Source organism: Aspergillus alliaceus (genome assembly GCF_009176365.1).
Source record: "Aspergillus alliaceus strain CBS 536.65 unplaced genomic scaffold BDW43scaffold_60, whole genome shotgun sequence".
Taxonomy (NCBI): domain Eukaryota; kingdom Fungi; phylum Ascomycota; class Eurotiomycetes; order Eurotiales; family Aspergillaceae; genus Aspergillus; species Aspergillus alliaceus.
This window is the reverse complement of record NW_022474743.1, coordinates 145,853-166,114: the sequence shown is the minus strand read 5'-3', so window position 1 is coordinate 166,114 and position 20,262 is coordinate 145,853. Positions and strand designations below refer to the sequence as shown.

The following is a 20,262-nucleotide window of genomic DNA, read 5'->3' as shown; positions in this document are numbered from 1 at the left end:
ATTGACTTCGCTCTAATGTAATTAAGATATTAACATTCCAAAGCCTCCATCTCAAAAATATCCTCCAGCAATTGGCGGATAGGGGTTTGGGTGTCCACAATAAGTGAAAACTGCTTAGTGAACATAGATCGGGTATGGTCTAGCACTGGGATGTTTCGAGCAGCGACTGTGCCCACTCTGAGTCTTCGTTTCCGTCAAGTGCTTGCCGCTCCACCTGTGGTTGTAGGGTGCTCCATGTGGTAGTTTCCAGTATTAAATGACAGTCACGCCCTGTCCTTAGGGAGTGGTCATCTAATTGCTTAGATAGCTTCGAACATAGATTCATTTGTTACAGTGAGGGTCAAAACCTCATTCACCCCCTATACTAGCTCGCTGGAACATGGTTAGTTGGCTTTAGATATCTATAAGCTATTGCGTAATACTCCGAAGCAAAGCCCTGCCAGGACGGTGTCAAGAGCTGCTGTTTGTCCCGCGGATCAATCTAAACGGGGTCAGCCTTAGAGGACACGAGAGCCAATCGATCTTGCCTGAAAATACTTCCGGCGGCAGCTGGCCAGTCAACCTACGAACAAGGAAAATAGATAAGACACCGTCGCCGATCGCATACCTTCAACCCCCATCCCTCTCCGTGATGATATCACTTAATTCCGAAGGGTAGTTTTGCCTCTCTCGTCTGATATATATCGACCTCAAAGAATTCTCCGCCATGATTTAGCGTCGTCGAACAAACCACGAGCTATTGCATGTCTTCTACACATCTCCCGTCGGTCGCAACCTTCAAATTGATTTTCTTTACATTAGCAAACGCACGTCCGCCAAACCCCGGCCGTATTCTACCGGATCCCGAATACCAATGTCTACCGAAATCAGCTTCTCTACGCCCGGCTTCAATACCTTCTCCTCAGTAAACCCCTTCTATAATTACTCATTCCCGCCCGGCAACGCCTTCCCTTTCACTCTGCCCTACGTAGCGGACGACGACCTTTTCGGGTTCGATCCGCCTCTCTCCCCTACGGCGACCACCAAGCCTCACCCGCCAGAGAACAGTTATAACGCATTCAATGGGCGCAAAACACTCACAATTTCCGAGCGCGATCATCCGCGGGGCGAGAAACGCAAAAGTGAAAGCTCGTTGGAGCGTAACCGACAAGCAGCTAACAGGTGCCACAAGAAGAAAAGGGCGTACACAAAAGAACTAGAGGAATGTTTTCAGACAGCCAAGTCACGGAGAGAGATTCTCGAGGCCGAGATCAGCCAGCTGCAAAGCGAGATCTTATCCCTGAAAAACCAGATATTGAGACACTCGCAGTGTGACGATGACAGTATAAAATTTTATTTGTCGCGTATGTTGACGCTGCTCACTGGGAAGATAGCACCCACACTACAAGGAGAGCTCCCTTTTAATAAGGAAGAGAGCCCTGTACTATTCGGTTCTCAGATCCATGACCCGCAGGGAAGATTGTCGGTAGATAGTAGCACTTCGTCGGAGCTTTCGGCCTCCATGTTGAATGCGGTCGAGCAGGCACATTGGCAGTCGGCGCTCAGCACGGTCAATGATAACCCGACTGAGTTGGACGAGGATAGCTTTTGGGACTTGGTTAATCTTTCCTAATCTCTATTGGTTCCTTTTGAGTCAAGTATGCTATTATGTGATAGTGGAGCACAGTGGAGAGCAAACAGTTGACGTTGACCCAGCTTGCCAGATCGGACTGAGAGGTCGACCGCCCGGTTGGGACGGAACCTTCCATTGAGTTTCAGGAACCATATATTTCACAGCACAGGTGGTGGTGAATTCATACCCTGACCCCTCGCCTAAGACATATGCAGGATACCACTATCTAATCCTTATCTATGTCTATGTACAGAAACCATTTACTTCCTGACGACCATTGAGCCTCGTCACGGCCGGTGGAGGCCTAAATGCCTGGTTTTCTGTTCAGCGGCCCTGTGGCGCCCAGCTTTGAACCCTCTGTGATGCCTCTGCGAAGTCTAGCATTGCACCTAAAATGCTGCTGTCTTGCATATCATCCATCCTACTGACCTTTCTTACCTTAAGATCATCCTCCCAGCATACCTGATATCTTACTCTCTATGCCAACAACACATCATGATCAGCTGCTGTCATCCCTGATATAATTCCAACAAAGATTAATCTACCAGCTATACCAACATCATATTGCGATCAGATGCTATAATCTCTCGTATGATTCTAACAGAGATTGACTTACATGCTATACCAACACCGTATCATGGTCAGCTGTAGCCATCTATCATATAATTCCAACAGAGATTAACTTACAAACTATACAAACATCACATTACGATCAGCTGCTGTCATCCCTTGTATGATTCCAACAGAGATCCACTTCATCTCCTATCGCATGCTCTTGTCATTCATGGCCTTATCTGGAATTTTCCAAGCAGAACCCACATTCTCGACCCTTATTAGCATTCAAAAACGCCTTATTAACCCAAATTAGCACTCACTCTAAACTTCTCCTGTATGGCAGCAGTGCCCTCAGTTTCCTCTGACATTATTCGAATTGTGTTGAAGATATGGTGTATAGCTAGCGCATTGGCAAGCGTGCAGGGCTTTTAACCCCTGAAGACCTTCCCTCTTTCCTGTGCTATTCAGACAAGATACTGCTCAATCTACGTCTAGTCTCCTTTCAGATGCTACCTTTCCCTGAATTCACAACAAATTGTAAAAATTAACTATTACTCCTAGTGTGCCTAAGGCAAAAGAAAACCTATATCTAAAGCTGTCAGTTATTTAAAAAAGAATGTCGGCTACCCCAAAGGTTCTCAATCTTTGATCCTTATCGTTTAGGGCCATCCTTGCAAGGCTGGCTGCGCTCACCTGATCAGTGCGGGTCAACAGCTATGACACGTCAAATATCAACAAGGTAGCTGAAGACTATGGATAGATATCAGGCATCGACTACCTTCTCAAATATTGTCTATTACTCTTGGTTTGTCTTCTGCGTCTAACAAGGATCAACACCGTCCTCATACAGTTGAACAATACTCAAGAATGTATTAAGTGTTCTTTTATCCTGGTCTGGATCTTCCACCGTTGACAGTGATGGGACATGATATTCTGAGCTTACACTAAAAGCGCTAGAATCAGCACTCGCTCGCTCTAGCTTACAACACCTTGGAAGCGTACAAGTAAGTACCTCCAGCTGGTAGCGGCCAGCCACTAATATATTATGCTGAATAATTTGCAGGGTGCGACGTGATAGTTTGATTGCAAATACATCATATCGTGACAAAAAGAGTAGCGCTGTGGTGGGATACCCAGACCTACCAATGGAAAGAAGGGTTGAAGGAAGTGCGTAGCAAAAGCATGTAGACTAGCGATGCAAAGTAAAGCGAATAGGAGAAAAGGGAGGGATTTGAAATGTGCAAGCTGGATAGTAGTATTTCGCATACGTAGGCCGACTACGATAAACACTAAGCCCAAGAAGGCAATATTATAAGCGGCAATCAGAGGGGCGTGGCCATGAGTGACTCCCTTTCACTCGTTCCTCGTTTCTTCATTTCAGGGCATAAGATTTCTTGGCAAGCCTCACAGGCGAAGGTCACTCTCGCAGGCTCGTTTACTTTTCCCTCCCTCCCACTACGTTCGTTTTAGGGTAGTACTGTACGGTATGGTATACAACTTGCTCATAACGAAGTATATTTTATTACCTCTATCAGTCGCTACCTCGTTGCCCCGCCAAACATGGAAGTTTAATAGCCAAATCGCCTTCTCTTACAGCACTTGAAACAGTGAAACCGAGCTTTATGATGCTTTGAGAAATATCATCGGAGATTGCTCCTATCGATCAAGTAGAAAAACAATATCCTCTTGACACCCCGCAACCAGCAGCGAGGGGCTTTACCCTCATGAAATGCTACTATTAGAGCGTTCTATTCAGAGCTACTTCTGTCAAGATAGCTTTTCTTTACCAGATTGCCGAATCTTCATCTCTATGCTTGAACTATTAGCTTAGAATGCCATAAGAGTCCTATAATATCGCTATAGCGCTATAGTATCGACTTGCATAGCAGGATGCTCGTAAGCGTAACAAAATGGGACTGTGCCGTTTCAAGATGGGGACTATGAAACTTGTCATGAGCGTTAGGAGGGGTTATTCGATTCTCAACTCCAACTATAGAATCTCATACACTCGGACCTTTATAGAATACTCCCTCTTACTCATCCGAACAAATTGACTCAAAGTTGGGCCGGCCTGGTTCCTTATTTTCCGCGATCATCCATTGCGGTGGCTTCGACCCTACCATCTCCTTTGATAGATCATCATTCCCATCCACCTCCAGCGTCCATTCGGCTTCCACGTCTCTAATCAACTTTGTATGCGTTGGCGCAACCCAACAAGTTCGTCCCCAGTGTTTTGTAACCGCCCTCTGGCTTCAGATTTTGCTTTGCGGATCTTCTCGGTCCCAACCACCCTGATCATGACTTCATATATAACAATTGCCCGCCCGTGTCGCTCACACAACCACTGTCTTCCGTAGAACCCCGCAAAGCGCGTCCTTGTCTTGAACAACCCCTCTAGTCGTGACGAGAATCCACCTCTGTCCCAGGCAGGATGTTCCGCATGATACACCTTGATCATCGTTTGAAACCATGTTTCCTGCTGAATCATATTCACCATCACGATCACTTATTCAGTTCTGAATTTTGTTTCCACAGTACAGCAGATTATACACTAAAAAATGAGACTAATTTAAGCCCACCTTTGAAGGCCGGTGGATGATGGAGAAGCTTAGATGGTATGGTGCATTCAGGGTATGTTGGAGGTCGACGATGTTGATTCTGCCCGGGAGATGAAGGAGGAAATTGGAAAGAACCAAGCCGGCAGGATTGGAATCAGAACCCTGGAGAGTTAAGGGAAACAGGCTATCCGAAGAGAATAGTCATATTATAACGGGAAGTACCACCAGGCCAATTCCTTTGCTGCATCGGGCGGTTCGCCCCGTCCCGTCCCTGGTACATCCCTACTCTACTGTGCGGGCGATGATTAGTGCCACGTCTGCCGCATATCTGTCCTATACCTATTCCGCTTTGCCACTAAATATAGTTTAGCTTCTGGGCTCAGGAAGATATAAAGAGTGTCTACCTAAACAACCACTATTTCGGAATTAGGAGATATCGGGTTAGTCAGTCATAACATGACGATTAACTATTAAAATAATTTCCATGGCTTTATACCTATATTGCAACTTCCTATTTTGACTACTGATTTACGTGACTACAACGATCAGTAATTAGTTGCTAAATTGACTCAGGTATTCAGGTCTTCAGATGCTCATGGGTTGATCTCCTTGGCCATAGGATTAGTAGTATATTCTAAATAACCCATATATTGGCAAAGAGTATATACATTTGCGTCGTTTATGCAGCCAGCTGTATCTAGGAACATTCTATTATAAACATGACGAAAGCAAAAGCTGAAACAGCTAGTTCGGTAGTACTGTAAGATATGTGCTTTTCAGAACAGTCGAAGTATGACTTAGAAGGTTGAACTGCCCTATTGGAAACTGGATCAGTGCCAGAGATTCGACGGTGTTGTGATTCGAGACTCCATCAAGTAAACGATAGAACTTCATACAGTACATACAGTACTGTATGCAAAAATCAATCCGCACAATGTGAAATCGAATTCTAATCAGTTTCGTGCCTACCTGGTGTGTGAAACCAAGCCTAGAGGTCACATCGAAAACATAACCGCCTTTCTTTTTGATTACAACAGACTGAAAAGAACTCAGTACCAGCTGAAATACTAACCATGATAGAGGTATACACATACCTGTACACGAACTTTATTGAAATCGGGCTGAAGTAACATAGTTCTCATGAACTCAAGAACCCTTGATACATTTTATATATCTTTTATAAGTGTGGCATGTCAGCCTGCAAATGGAACAGATAAAATATGTAGCTGGAGGACATTAAATATACTCACTGGCCACGGTGAGTAGCCGGATAGAAGTTAGTGGGAGGATTAAAACCACAAGGCAGCAGAGAAGAAATCGGTGACAATTGATAACACGGGGCCTGTCTTTTCTATAGCAACATGAGGAGCTGTAATCTCTTCTGATTGTCCCGTCGGCAGGGCAGATACATCATCGCCCAAAAGTGTAGCCAGGAACAAATGTCAAAATGTAAATACCGAGAAAAGTGATGTGTGGTGTCGGACACCTGTCGCCGCGATTCTGTAAGCTAAGTAGAGGAGTATTTATCTCCCTTTCTATCCCGTCCTATTCACAATACCTGGTCATCAACAAAGCTGTCCTTCCTCTACTCGCCCTATAAATTGCCTCGCGTGCGACAAATACAATCTATCTTCTTTAGTATAGTATACTAAAAAACTATTTTGCTTAAATTAGTTAAAACTCTTGATCTGAACCACACAATCTGGAATGGCTCTGCGTAACTTGTTGACGTTCTCCCTGGCACTACCCACTTTCTCAATCGCTGCGACACTCTACGCAACTCATTATGACGGCAATGTCTACAAACTCTCGCTTGAGGGCGAAGGTGATGAAGTTTCTCTCAAGCAAACTCAAGCACTGCAGACATGCGGTAAAGCCCTGAGCTGGCTCACGGTTGACCTTGAGCATGGACTCCTATGGTGTTCTGACGAGCCATCGTCGGGGTCTTTGACGTCGTTAGAGATTGGAAATGACGGGGCCTTGAAAGAGATGGTGAAAGTTGCCGCTCCCAATGGTGGTGTCAATAGCATCATCTATCCTGGGGAGAACGGTAAGAATTACTTATCTATTGCGCATTAGTACGTTGCTTTCCTTTCGTTCGCACCGTGCTGGTGACGTTTAGTGTAATACTGACTAGGTATATAGTGGTGACACCTCAATTTCCACATGGGAAATCCCATTCGGGGATAAGCAAGATAGTGTGGCCCTACGAGGTGTTGAACTTCACCCTCGACAATCCTGGCAAGGCCCCGCAGGATCAGTCGCGTCCGCATCAAGCCCTTCTCGACCCGACGGGTTCGTTCCTCATTTCACCTGACTTGGGAGCGGACTTGGTTCGTGTGTTTTTGATAGACAAGGAGTCAGGTAAACTGCATGCGTGAGACTCGATCGCTTATAAGGAAGGAAGCGGGCCGCGATTTGGAGAGTTCATGGACTCCGCGAAGGATACCCGAGAAGGAAATACCACGTTGTACATGGTAGAAGAGTTGGGCGACCGTTTGTGTTCATTTGAAGTGTCGTATGTAGAAGGAAGTTGCCCGAAGTTCAAAGGAGTTGAGCTGTTTCGTCCCTTATCCCGGCTATAAACTCCCCACGAATACGGCTACACTATCTAGCATTCAGGTAAATAACCACAGCCTACATATTTCCGTAAGGAAAGATGGCGAACTTGACGGAAAGGATTCTCTAGTGACGCTGAAACTTGCCTCGGATGGAACGGTTATCCAAGAGCAGTCACTCTTTCCCTCGGGTGGGATTATGCCTCGAACGCTCGCGATCAATAAGAAAGGGGATTATGTTGCTGTAGCCAACCAGGAGACGTCGAATGTTGTAATTGCGAAGAGAGACTTTAGGGCTAGGGAATTGCTGAAAGAAGTGGCTTCTCTGCAGGTTGGGCTGGTGCCACAACCCGGACAATGGATGGGCTTGAGCAGTATCCTGTGGTATGAATAAGTCACTCATGGGCAGACTACCTATGATTTTCCACTCGTATGTCTTTTGCAGTACGTACTTTATAAAGAAAATGAGCCATTCGAGCTCCGCTACTTGATACAGCTAATTGCAATATCGGTGCACATGTCAAACACCACAAAGCTTATGAGAATGCTCGGATAAGGCAGATGCCAGAGAGGATGGACAAGAGTTCGAGCGTCGACATCTGGTCCTCACCCCCCTTGGGCTAACCTGAAATCTTTCCTCAATTTCTCCAGCTTCACAATCATGCGCCGCAGCCCATCCGCTATTGTCTTACTTCCGATGACCCATACACGTCATTCATCCGCAATCTCTGGACGGTCAACACCCAAGTCTTCACAACAGCGGTCTGGCTCCTCTTTGAACTAATCTTCTCCCGAGACGATAGGTAGCAGTTCTTCGAGTCCGGAGAGGTTGTGTTGTAGATCTGGCTTCCGAGAGTTTGCAATTTCTGCAATCTAATCAAGAGCCGAATTGCTAAGACAGGATATGCACCCATCCAGAGTCTATTGAGAATCCATCACGCCATAGTGAGCGGCGAACAACCGCAGTTTTGCGTAAAAGATCTCATAGCTCAGGTCCGGGATCATGGTCCGTCGGATCAACAACTGGGGGCGGACCCTTCAGCGTGGGACTCGCGAACACCTCTGTGTTGGATTGGCTGGCTCGGGATACTGCTACTTGGGAGTCTATTATTGATATGATGAAGGGTATTTAGCATAGAACAGAAGCGGATAAAGGGGTGTTATATTGATGTACTTCCTCAAAGCTAATGTGATAGGTGTGATGGGCAGTAGGTAAACTGCCTTTTCCCTTTTCCATATCACTAGCCGATATTACTTGGATTGCGTCCGGCTAATCCTTTGGTCTTTGCTGCCAAAGCTTGATTCAGTTGTTTATACTCTGCTTAAATATACGTGCTTAATAGATCATAGTGAATAACAACGCTAGCATCAAGCAGAAGGGAGGAGAATCCATGTTTCGGGTACGTAACGCTGCTTTTCAGTAACGCTTCTAGCGCCTGACTGACCGTTTCCTAGGCCGATGGATCCTTTCGCAACTCCCCAAGGGCCTTATCCTTCCCCGACCCATAGGTATCCGCATAACGACCGACCATCCACTCACCGACAGTAATGGGTGGGTACTTTGCCGGCTGATCTTCAGTGACACAGCTCTCCAGACACTCGATTGTATAGTCCGGATTACCTGAGAAGAAGAACGGAACACTGAAGCGCTCCTTACCACTTCTATTAATAACGCGGTGAAAGTTGGATAGGTAGCGATCGTTTGTCCATCGCATCATCATATTTCCCAGATTAACCACATAAGCACCGGGGATAGGCGTCACATCTACCCATTCTGAAGAGATATTATTCCAGACCTGTAGACCACCCGTGGTATCCTGCAGGAGAATAGTGATGGCGCCAAAGTCTGTATGTGCACCGATTCCTGTTTACAAATTAGACCCAACATCTTGTCATACCACCAGGAATTCGGATACTCATACCTCGCTCCAGGTCAGATGCATCGGAATCCTGGGGTGGATAGTGCAGAAGCCGTAGTGCAGCCACAGGATGCTCACCAAATGCCTCGAAAGCCGATTCTTCAAGGCCTAGTGTACGGGCTAGCATCCGAAGGATTCCCTCCGCTAGCGAGGTAAGAGCGGAATGGTACTCATCCATGATGGTCCGAAATCTGTCCGGATTGCTCACCTCGGCCGGATATTTATTAGGACCTTGTCCGAACTTCCGTTCCACGACGTAGGGATCATCTAGTGGAAGATTCTTGCCAAGGTAGAACCCCTCCTTTAAATCGCCTTTGGTTCGCTTCTCGAAATTCTGCGCGCGCAGATGCTCGTATCCGCGGTTGAAGCCGCCGATATCTGCGTCGATCGTTGTTAGTATCGAGCGGTAGCTCCAACGGACAAGATATACCCTTGCTGTATCTTTCCTTGACTTCCATTGGAAGATCGAAAAATTCTTTACTCTGCTCAAGAATGGAGTTCTGGAGACTGGATGGAATGGTATGGTTGATTATCTGGAAGAACCCATATTCCTCACAGGCGCAACGTAACTCCTTGATCAACTGTTGCTTTTCTGGGCCGTCTTGGCCGTAAAATGCTATCCGTTGCATTAATGTGTGTGTCTCCTGCGGAAGAGGGGCATACTCACGGGAGAAATCGATGATCGGGGGTTCACGAGAGGCCATGTTCTTAGGGGCGTATTGCTTAACAGCCTAGAGCTACCTGGCAAGTGAAAGGTGGTTGTAATAGACCTCAAAGACTTGAGGTCTGCAGGTTATTTTTGTATTGAGGTCATCTGCCGCCCGCGGCCGAAACTGAGTGCACATGACATCGGATGTGCATCCGTGCTATCAGTGTCTACAACCTCCCACATACACAAATTGTTGATAGAACCAGAGAATTTCACTTCTTGCTACATAAGGCTCCAAGAATACTAGATTTTTCAAGCCATATCACACCGTATCACATATTTCTAAAATCCCCATGTTATACCAATTACTCTTTTCCACGGCAATAGATCTACTCAAACGGGGATGGTGAAAAGCAAGAGACAAGGCTGAACTCCTCGATTCAAACTCATGATTATTCAAACATGCTTTCTCTTGTCTACCTTTCTTATAACAGCCTTCTGGCTATTTATGTTGGAACCACACCGGACCAACCCTCATTCCCTTAGAGATATCAGGTTTGCTCTCGTTTAATTGACTTCGTCAACTTAAATGCGCCCAACTGGCAGGGATCACTTCACGATCTCAGTCCTCTGCGCATTAGCTCTGGAGGCAGACGCTTTTGAAGAAGTTCTCCAACGAATCCTAAGACTCATTAAGCGCTATCTATGATAAACAACCTGGATATCCGTATGCATATATAAACGGAAGGATTGGAAGCGTAATATCCTATTGTTCTATATGCCAGGAACGGGGAAAGGAAGCGCTGCAAGTGTGTCTTCAAGACTACAACTTAGCTACCCTAGAATTCAGCTTGCACTGCTTATAGGTATCTGCGAAGTGGCTCCTCGTCCTTGTGATAACTAGGAAATCTTTCTAGGTGATGTGATTCTTAGTGAAGTAGTTATTGAATATGACTTTGGCCAATAGTGCCTGGGTAGCTTCTAGCGCAAGACTGATGTCAGTGATGTTCTCGGACGACCAAGTCAACAAATTCGAGCCCTTCTTAAAGCCCTTCGGGCCACAAAGCGTGTTGTCGAATTTCAGCACAATATATCCGAGCATCTTCATAGTATTCTTCAGTCAGATACCCGGTGGTAGCAACCTAAACCCGAGGATATTCCCTTTGAGGCTGCCTACCAGCACAAGCACGATGAGAAGTCGTCTACAAGATGTCTTTGTTTGCATGAAGTCTCAGAGGAAGCTTGCAACGAACGTGGCTGCAATGAGAGTACAATTATTCGTCATCAATGCCGCACAGAAATTGACAGGCCTGCGACTTACATTGGGGGAATTGCATCCGTGGATACGGTGGTGAAATCAGGACAGCATCGCGATGACCTTGGAAAGACAGAGAATGTGATTGGTTTGAGGTGGAAGGAGCAGGAATATGGGATAATACTTCACGTATTGTTATTAAAGGTGTTTGTGACTATGCAGGCAACCATAAAAACGAGTCATGGCAAGCATACACAGCCGCAGCCGGGGCTTCTGCTGCCAAGGCATTCTTAGAATCCTGGAGATCTGTTTCTAGAGAAGGCTAGTTATTACTTGATGATTAAGTTGATTTAATACTAAATGAGTTAGCAGAGAGAAAAGCAGAGAGCCAACGTTTTTGGACGGTCCCCTTGTTGGAAAATCCCAGCTTTATAGGTCGAGAAAAAGAAATTGCCAAGATTGAATTAGAAGATGGACCATTCAAAATCTCAATCTGTAGACTCGCCTATGCCGCATCAAGACCGCGTACGTCAATGCTGCCCTGACCTACCACCCTCTCCACCTCACGCCGAGTCTTTTGCCCTGACACCTAGCACCAAAGGAACCACCATCGACGGCGACGGCAACATATACATCCGTGACACCAATCTCCTCGCTATCTGGAAGGTGACTCCGGAAGCCGGTGCCACCATTCTAGTTCAGGATGGCGCCTTACTCTGGACTGGCCAGATGTGGGTCAACGATATTAAGAAGCTCTGGTTGCCGGCTTCTCTAATACATCCTGGCGGCAGTGGCTTGATGGTCGATGGGCCCAAGTACATTTTCACCTAACCCATCGATGCTGGTCCATTGCCTATCGATCATGCTTAGCATCCTTCACGCTCAATATTACTTCTGTTCCTTGACAAATGGCTAAGTGGCAGATGTCGGAGCCTGACATGAAATACATTATACAGTTATCAACACTGGTTGTGAAAACTAAATATAGTGTAAGGCCGGCAGTCTCTTTGGTTTCAGAACATAACACATTCGTTAAGATATATATATAGCGTCCGATTCTTACTCCACTGCCCTGATGGCTCCATTTACCCATATGCCTTTCTGTGTTCCTAAGCCTAAGAGAAAGAAAAAGAAACGAAATGGTCATTTTGTAAATAGGACAGCTAGATAGATAAACTTCTATTCGCATGAAGTATAATAATATCCACGGAACTAATTTCACATTGATTATACGGTTATACGGCGATGGCCTGGCAAAGGCTTTTAACGTTAAACGCACATCACGGCATTTACTATCATAGAACTGCTTCCTGAATAATGCATTTCCTTCACATAGTTCCGGTACCAAGGGCATCTTGCGTAATTTACCTGCATCGTTTGACCATAATCTGAAGCATAACTATAATTAATGCTCGCAGAAACTGAAAGTATTCTAAGGCTCAATTAGTGGTCTACCCACGGTAGCGAAGGGACGAAAGATAACATACATCTTCAATTTCAGCATTGGTGTGTTCGGTTAATGCCCCTCGTTCATCCATGAGGGCCTTCCTTACTTCTAGGGCCTCCTCCCAGCTAAGGGGGAAGCCAGTCACATACTGCATGATCATCTCGAATATTTCTAAGGGCAAGCCTTGGAACGGGGGCACCCTTCGAACTTCATCTGCCCACCAGTCCTTTCTCTGAGGAGGGACATTTGCCGTCGACAGAATAGGAATATGTGGATCCACTAAGAACATAGCCAAGATCTTTCGGTGGCCCGGCTTTGTGGGATCGGCAAGTTTGAATGACTGAACCCGATGTTGAAGAACGTTGGAGAAGACGAGTAGCCGACCGGGTCTCGTCAACACACTCCCTAGATTTTGTATTGCGGCCTCTTCATTTTCGATTCCATAAAATAACTCGGTGGAATGGTATTCGCCCTGCAGAAATGTTTCAGTCAGTGCTATAGTTCCATGGAGATGAGAGGTATAGAGAGAAATACTTGACCTGTATTCATCATCCATTCCTCGCTGTCTAGGGACTGGCGAAACTTCAGATGACTGGGTGTAATATTATCTTCGTCATAATAATACAAAGCTGTGGCAACGATATGCTCGTTCATGGCCCCTTCAATATGCCAGGTGCCACCATTATACTGGGGCTTTTCGGGTGTCAAATGGATGTTCGCAAGCTTGAAGATGACCTGCAATCCAGAGGTGGCAAACTGCTTTTGCAGGTTAATGGGACGGTGTTGAGCTCTTTCTTCCCACTGCTGACGGGTCCGGAAGGGCTCGGGCTCTCTCTGAATAAAGATTCGATGTTCCCTGTACCAGTCTTCGAAATTGTCTGACCAGCGGATGTCCTCATCTTCACGTCCTTCTTCATATGTGTAAGGCCGAATCTTTTCCGGTGACTCAACGTCGTTGTCTGTAGGAGTGAAGGTTAACCCTTCTGGGACCATAAAGTCTCCGTCATCACCTTGTGAGTTGAACTCTATCCTCAGCCGCTCCTCATCCCATGAAAGACACTCATTCCAAAGGGGGATTGCAGCAGCAACGAATTGTTCCAGAGTGCCATAGAGCTCTTTGTGCTGTCGGGGGTGGAGGTTGTTGATGTAACTAGCAATCCGGGGCCAACCATCTTTAGTAAATTCTACATTAGACGGAAGCCATTGGAAGTTTCCCCACTCCAGAAGGGAGTCCCTCTCAGGCGCAGGCTCACCCAACTCTTGAACACGTTTCAAGGAACCAGCGAATTCGGGGATAACTACCTCACCTTCACCAGTGAAGCGAGCACAGTCATTGAGAGGGACAGTTCCATACGGCAGGGCGCGTGATCGTCCGTGCATCAATGGGAATAGCGACGGATGGAGTAAATCCAAGACCCGTTGATCAGATCCGGGATGCCAGTCTTTCAAGTGCTCAGGAACGTCCTCTAAGACGCGTACATTTTTCCGTAGAGACGCAGCCAAAGTGGACGTGACCGCTGTGTCCGACTTAACGATCGCGGTCTCACAATCCCAGACAGAAACCATCTGAGACTTTTGGAAATAGGTCGCTTTATCACGAAGCTCTTTGATACACTGTACACTGTTAGTGCTGCGATATAGACATGAGAGAAGACCAAAACCCACGTAATCAAACATAGCAGACGACAAATAATAGTCACCTAGCTCCTCTTTGTGCACGCATGCCTCATTCCTCCATTTACTGACAATGTCCTCATCGAAGACTTTTCTGTCCCACTCTGGCTTATCGGTGATCTGATTGATAAATTCCAACATCCGACGTTCCCTAACTGACACACCCACGCTGTTACAGGAGTCACTTATTGCATGGCGGAATCGTCGCCTTTGGCCTGTATAGGGGCCATCCTCGTCATCTTTTCCCTCCTTTCGCTCAATGATGGGTAGGTCATTGTTCAATGGTTGGCCGAAGCCAGGGAGTCTCACCCGGTCCTGTTTCATCGTGTTGGCTGGAAGGATAAACGTTGGTTTGGTTTGAGGGTGGATTTGGGATTTTAAATTGTCCACCAATATTTATGGGTTGAATTCCGGCACTAAATTGGATTGATCCACGGTAGGCAGCAGGGGCTTGGTGCCTGCGGGTTAGTCATCTTGCCCCTGAACTCCCGAGGCGATCATTTTATATCCGAATACGAGGAGTGTTTCCGATATTTAACCATATATCTTGGCTTTCCCTCTCCTTGATCACTAGCATCTTGCGGTAAATGCACCAATGAAATAGGGCCAAGGGAAGCGAACCCCAATAATTGATATCCCTAGACAGAGGTGTAATCAAGGTCAACCAGGCACTTCATAATTCTACGTCAGTGTATGCCATAGTCTCGTGCATCACAGTGAAGGGGTTGAGGAGAGTATGGTCGTTGATTATGAGATGCCTACTAAGCCCTCAACGGACTGACTATTTCAAACTCAGGAATGTTTAGATACACTAGCCAACCCTGCCTCCGGCTGTCCTTTTCACCGCAGCTCTAAATCACCTGCTTCTCCATTCTTCAACACGTTGCTCTGTAAGAAGACGCCAACACGATAGCTCACCAGTTTGTTAGTGGTGTCGGGCTTATCTAGATAATCTAAACGTAGGAAACGGTAACCTGAGAGTCACTGTCAATGCGGACATCGGTGACCACCTTGCTGCCCTGCACAATGTCAATGACAGTGGCACCAGAGACACCAACGCTTTCGCCGCCGGCAGCCTTGGCCACGGCACCAGTGAAGGTGACGGTGCCAAAGTCAACGAGGTCAACGAGGGAGCCGTCCTGCTCGAAATCTAGAGATGATTGTTAGCGTTTTCTTCCTACCGGACGTCAAATTATATCCGGAAAAAGAGGGACCCACCTTCAACAATCCACTCGGCATTGATTCCACCCAGAGGAGACGAAGAGCTAAGCTCCTTGGTCACCTTCTGGCCAGTGCTCTTATTTTCGATGATGGCGATCCCACTGGTCGATGAGTGGGACTCGACAATGGCGACGATTTCGTCACCGGCCGAGATGTCAATGCCGCTGAAATCGTGGGCGTAATCGGGGAGCCACTCGTACCAGGCATCGAAGGAGGCCTCACCATCGGTCACAGTGAAGTCGACACCGGTCTGGAGAATGGCCTCGCTGTAGGTATCACCGTCGATACCAACCCATGCGGAGGCAGAGGAGCTTCCAAACCCACTGCCAGTGGGCTGAGGGACCGTGAAAGTACCGGTGACGGCAGTGTAGGTGGCCGCCGCAGAGGGAGGATTCTCTAGGACAGCACCAGACCAGTTGGAACTATACTGAACGTTCTTCTTGTCGGTGATGCCAGCCGGCTTCTGGACAGTTTCGAGGGGGCGAGAGCCTCGCGTGCCCGCCTCACGGGCCTTGACACGAGCTGCGAGCTTGCTCTCCGGAGCAGCCAACGCGGCGCTGGCGAGGACAGCAGTAGCAATAGCAGTGGTGAACTTCATTTTGGTTCAAGACTAAGTTGAATGTTTGGCTGGAATTACCCGAGAGAACTGTAGAGGCAGAAGAAGCTTGTTGATTGGCATGATGCGTGATAGACAAGAGGTGGCTGAGGGTATTTATGCTATTTTGCTTCGGACATCTTCCTTCTATCTCGAGAGAGCGAAATCACACCATGCGATCTCATCTTCTAAACAAAGGACAACATGCGAGTATTGCTACCAACACTATAGTTGTTGAGTGCCAGAACTGTACGGAATTTGAGAGCAAACGGACAGATGATGGCAAGCTGCAGCGGATTCCGACGGCTAAAACTAATCTAATGAATATGTTTAGCCAGACTGTCTTAATGCAACACTGTGGTTATTAATTCTCGGTCAGCTTTCGGGTTTTTCGGCACTCCTCTTGCGAACAGTGGTCTATGGGAGTATACAATTTCTGGAACACCCGGTCCTCCATCCCCATGATTCTCAAGTACTGCAGAAGACTACAGGACCTGTTTTAGAAATTTCTAAATATCCAATTTTTCTAGAGTGACGAGAATGTTCATTGTATAGTACCATTGCTACCATAAGCCCTGTAGGCGCAAATGGGAAAGCTGTATACTGTACATACTATACCCACCAGCCCACCCGACTCGATGATAGCAATATTCACCATAGCATATTACGCTGGTAATTCATTGATACCATTTGCTATTCCCAATCGCATCACACTTGCAGGAAAGCTGGCGCCTGGCGGAGTAAAGGGGAGATAAGAATTAGTATTTTATTCAAGCCTTCACGCCAGTGGGGCAGCGTCACTTGGCAGTGCTTGACACTGCTTGTCTCCTCCATTTTTAAACTAATGTAGGATTGAGAACCTTGCAATACTCGTCGCCAAAGAGATTAGGATTACACTGCACGGAACTACCGGATATAATGCCGAATATCATCACGCATGGCTCGAATCGCGACTTCTCGTGCCACTGACCCACTCTAGAGTTATATTAACCCTGAGGAATGAACTAACCCTAAACCCCTCTCTGGACATCGGTCCGACCCGACCAGGAAATGATCCCCTTCCCCCGTTGAACCAATAACGCCTACTCTCGTATATTGATCCTATGTAGGTTGGCCTTTGTGTCATTTTCTTGTTGCGCATACCACCTTAGCAAAGAAAGCCTCCCCATTCGCCTAGTTCAGCTCGGGGGTTAGTTCTCATGACTGGAGGATTGTTTCTCTCTGACTGATGTACAGTCGTCCTTGTTTAGAATTCAATGTTATCATCGGTGTTTCCGGGAATCGGTTTAGTACCATTGCCAACTTTCGCCTTTTCTGTGGCACTATATTATAGTCTCGGGCTTAACTGACTCAATGTTGGGTTTTCTTCCCTCTGGGACTAGTGGGACTAGTTTCGGTCATTACTTCTCTAAAGGTCTAATATCCTTGATTGTGAAATCAAGTCCACTCTGTGCAACATTTCTTGGGCTAATCATGCAATTATCGCTTTGGCCATTACAGTGCTGGCAATGTCCTTCTAATCTCGTATAGGAAGACCGTGGAATCGACGACCGTCGGTCCCCGCAAACGCTACAGTTATCTTTCTCCACTTCGTCTCCCTCGCTGTACTTTCTACGCGGTATCCACCCTGGTTGAGCCGATAGTATAGAGCGATTGCCGCTTCAAACAAGCATAAAGAAAATTGGAGCGAATGACAGAGTTCACCGAATCAAAATCAGCCAGGCACATTCTGTGCTGCTTCGTAGAGCGAAATACGGATATGTTTCCACACACACACACACACACACACACACACACACACACACTGCTGTAGAAAGGTCTCCGATACTTTACATGAGGTCATATACAAAGATAAGTATATTGACCTTTCATAATCTCTTGTTTCACTACCAGTAACCCATGGTACTATGTCCCCTCCACGCTTCAATCATAGTATTTGTAGAAGAGCTCAAGAGGCCTAGATGTCAAACAGCTAAAGAAATATATAGCAGGAGCACATAAGAGAAGCAGATATTAAGCTGCATCTCCCTCACTTCTCGACTGCAGGCAGGAGGGCAATGCTACGATAAATACCGGCCGGCCAAATTCTCTGAACCAGGTTTAAATATGGTATGGAGGGGCCTCATCAGCGACTAGCTCCCCTACATCGCTGACCAATCTAGCCAGTTCTTCACTCAGTGGGCCCGCGTCAACTGCATCCAAGTTCTCAGTCAGCTGTGCCAAGCTCGATGCACCGACAAGCACAGCATCTCCGTATTCCTGACTCAGAGCTGAATGGTAGATAGTCCATCGCAACGCCAGTTCATGTCCACTTAACCCCACAGCCTCAGCTGCCTTTGCAACATTTTGAGCTGCCGAGAGCACTGACGGTTTGAAGTAGGCTTTCTGGTAAAGTTTTCCCGGCGCAGTCTATCGGAAATGGTTGTGTTGCGTCAACTATGGCTTACTAACGTAGTATGGAGATGCGATACTCACATTGCCATCCCATCGTGATCCCGCAAGTTGACTAAGGTCCTGTGACGCCCTTCCCGTGAATAAACCAACCGCGGCGGGACTAGAGGGTACGGCGCAAGGTCAATAGACACACCTGACCATATTGAGGTAATGTCATACCTATATGCATAGAAACTGATTCCATGACGTCTGAGGAGGGGAAACAAATGAGTTTCTCCAGATCGGATGATGGCATTATATCGACCTTGATACACGGTAGGCTTGACGAAGCCGTGCTTTTCGCATATCATGAGGATTTCCGCCACCTCGTCTGCCCTGTAGTTACTAAGTCCAAAGCGAGCAAACCTTCCCTCTCGGTATTCGGCATCCATGGCCCTGCATGTTTCCTCTAGCGGTGTACTGCGGTCCGGCGAATGCAGATACATGATATTCACTTTGTCCGTCTTCAAAGCCGCAAGAGAGTCCGCCACACTTTTTGCGATCCGTTCTGCACGGTGGGAACCTGGCTCCCAGGAATGAACTTTGGTGGAGACAGTCGCCCAAGTTGCCACTCGCAGGTCGCCGAGGAGTGCCTCTGCTGTACCTGGGGATCCCACGGGATATTGACGAGCCGTATCCAAGTCAGTCACTTGTCTAGCCCTGAGAAGAGCGATGATTGGGGCTGCAGAGTTCTCATCTTGGATTTTGGCCAGCGGTGATCCGATGCCAAAGGCCGCGGTGCCAAATACGATATGTGGACGCTCTGGTGGAGTCATTGTAGTTGGGAGATAGAGAAATTAACTGCTAAGTGAGGGTTCGAGTACAGGTAATACCGAGAGCAGAATCAGCCCGCTCACGAGTTAATGTACTACTACGGCTGGTACAGTGTAACATCCCTCTTGGTGTAGCTTGACTCGTCGTCCAGTTCACATTACTCATCGCATTCGCCGAGGGGAGAATATCGTTGGTTACGTACCACACTAAAGAGTTATCTCACGTACGGCTCGGGAGTAACCATCTACTGAATGGGGTATAAATGGTTCTGTGGCTACATTAGGGAGCTCCCATTCGCAGAGTCGTGGGTTTATGACACAAGAGTCTACTTTCCAGCTCAAAAAGAGATATACTAGTTGAGTGGGTGAAACATGAAGCTCTGATTTAAATTTCTGCATGCAATGTCCATCGACATGTCAGCCTCTTCTATCTGCTTCTTTCCCTGTCATAGTATGCCCTGTATTTAAGGCCGGCTGTTAAGAATGCAATCTACTAAATAGACACTCTTGCCGCATATAGGGGCTAATCTCTGTTTGTTAGCTACTCCTAATTAAAAGGCCCAAAAGCAAGACGGAAGAAACAACAACGATACACAAACGGCAAAAGATGGAAAGACCCAGAAGAGGCGCAATCCACAATCCAACACCAAACAAGCCCGAAGGTTTAAGACTCCGGAGCCCAAGGTGTGAAAGTCTAAAACCACCATACAAGCGCACGCTTATGATCTAAATCGCCGTTCTAATACAGGCGGTTGTCAGACAGATAGACACCCCTTCAAATCCAACGTGAGCATTCGATGTGTACAAAACTTGCCAAGCTTCATGGAAGCATCATCGTTCCGACACCCATTGCCCATGGTGCCGAAACGTAGTAAGTGTAACCCATAGTCTAGGGTACCAAGCGTTGGGATTTTAAACCTGCAGGGGCTTAGCTGTATCATCACGACAAGGCCCGGGAATGGTCGTAGAAAGTTGCAAACTTGCCCACCCTTCAGAGGCTGTCAATACAAGCT

General features: G+C 46.9%; 8 protein-coding genes across 8 annotated transcripts; 4 read left to right on the top strand and 4 right to left on the bottom strand.

Annotated features, from left to right (window-relative positions):
• Positions 1-853: 853 nt before the first annotated feature.
• BDW43DRAFT_315584 (bZIP transcription factor) lies at positions 854-1,612 on the top strand (the record flags this gene model as incomplete). Its single annotated transcript, XM_032048106.1, has 1 exon — positions 854-1,612. The coding sequence occupies one exon, from the start codon at positions 854-856 to the stop codon at positions 1,610-1,612; it is 759 nt and encodes a 252-aa protein (XP_031895653.1).
• Positions 1,613-6,432: 4,820 nt separating this feature from the next.
• BDW43DRAFT_303624 (Lactonase, 7-bladed beta-propeller-domain-containing protein) lies at positions 6,433-7,677 on the top strand (the record flags this gene model as incomplete). Its single annotated transcript, XM_032045452.1, has 4 exons — positions 6,433-6,803; positions 6,917-7,102; positions 7,133-7,238; positions 7,276-7,677. 4 exons carry the CDS (start codon positions 6,433-6,435, stop codon positions 7,675-7,677), a joined length of 1,065 nt encoding a protein of 354 aa, XP_031895652.1.
• A 658-nt stretch (positions 7,678-8,335) lies between these two features.
• Positions 8,336-9,968, bottom strand: BDW43DRAFT_290059 (isopenicillin N synthase family dioxygenase). Its single transcript, XM_032043477.1, has 4 exons — positions 9,870-9,968; positions 9,633-9,818; positions 9,206-9,580; positions 8,336-9,147 (listed from the first exon to the last, which is right to left on the bottom strand). The coding sequence occupies exons 1-4, from the start codon at positions 9,904-9,906 to the stop codon at positions 8,735-8,737; spliced, it is 1,011 nt and encodes a 336-aa protein (XP_031895651.1). The 5' UTR covers positions 9,907-9,968; the 3' UTR covers positions 8,336-8,734.
• A 472-nt stretch (positions 9,969-10,440) lies between these two features.
• On the top strand, positions 10,441-11,432 carry BDW43DRAFT_303622 (uncharacterized protein; the record flags this gene model as incomplete). Its single annotated transcript, XM_032045451.1, has 6 exons — positions 10,441-10,518; positions 10,600-10,738; positions 10,769-10,817; positions 10,854-10,923; positions 10,990-11,202; positions 11,262-11,432. 6 exons carry the CDS (start codon positions 10,441-10,443, stop codon positions 11,430-11,432), a joined length of 720 nt encoding a protein of 239 aa, XP_031895650.1.
• A 145-nt stretch (positions 11,433-11,577) lies between these two features.
• On the top strand, positions 11,578-11,937 carry BDW43DRAFT_315581 (uncharacterized protein; the record flags this gene model as incomplete). Its single annotated transcript, XM_032048105.1, has 1 exon — positions 11,578-11,937. One exon carries the CDS (start codon positions 11,578-11,580, stop codon positions 11,935-11,937), a length of 360 nt encoding a protein of 119 aa, XP_031895649.1.
• Positions 11,938-12,163: 226 nt separating this feature from the next.
• BDW43DRAFT_290054 (DUF4246 domain-containing protein) lies at positions 12,164-14,601 on the bottom strand. The gene is made up of 4 exons (XM_032043476.1): positions 14,219-14,601; positions 13,088-14,167; positions 12,594-13,025; positions 12,164-12,538 (listed from the first exon to the last, which is right to left on the bottom strand). The coding sequence occupies exons 1-4, from the start codon at positions 14,549-14,551 to the stop codon at positions 12,512-12,514; spliced, it is 1,872 nt and encodes a 623-aa protein (XP_031895648.1). The 5' UTR covers positions 14,552-14,601; the 3' UTR covers positions 12,164-12,511.
• Positions 14,602-15,180: 579 nt separating this feature from the next.
• On the bottom strand, positions 15,181-16,046 carry BDW43DRAFT_303620 (A4/G1 family peptidase; the record flags this gene model as incomplete). Its single annotated transcript, XM_032045450.1, has 2 exons — positions 15,181-15,377; positions 15,446-16,046. The coding sequence occupies 2 exons, from the start codon at positions 16,044-16,046 to the stop codon at positions 15,181-15,183; spliced, it is 798 nt and encodes a 265-aa protein (XP_031895647.1).
• Positions 16,047-18,143: 2,097 nt separating this feature from the next.
• On the bottom strand, positions 18,144-19,300 carry BDW43DRAFT_322788 (aldo/keto reductase family protein; the record flags this gene model as incomplete). The annotated part of the gene is made up of 3 exons (XM_032049625.1): positions 18,657-19,300; positions 18,519-18,597; positions 18,144-18,452 (listed from the first exon to the last, which is right to left on the bottom strand). Exons 1-3 carry the CDS (start codon positions 19,250-19,252, stop codon positions 18,144-18,146), a joined length of 984 nt encoding a protein of 327 aa, XP_031895646.1. The 5' UTR covers positions 19,253-19,300.
• Between the last annotated feature and the right edge of the window lie 962 nt (positions 19,301-20,262).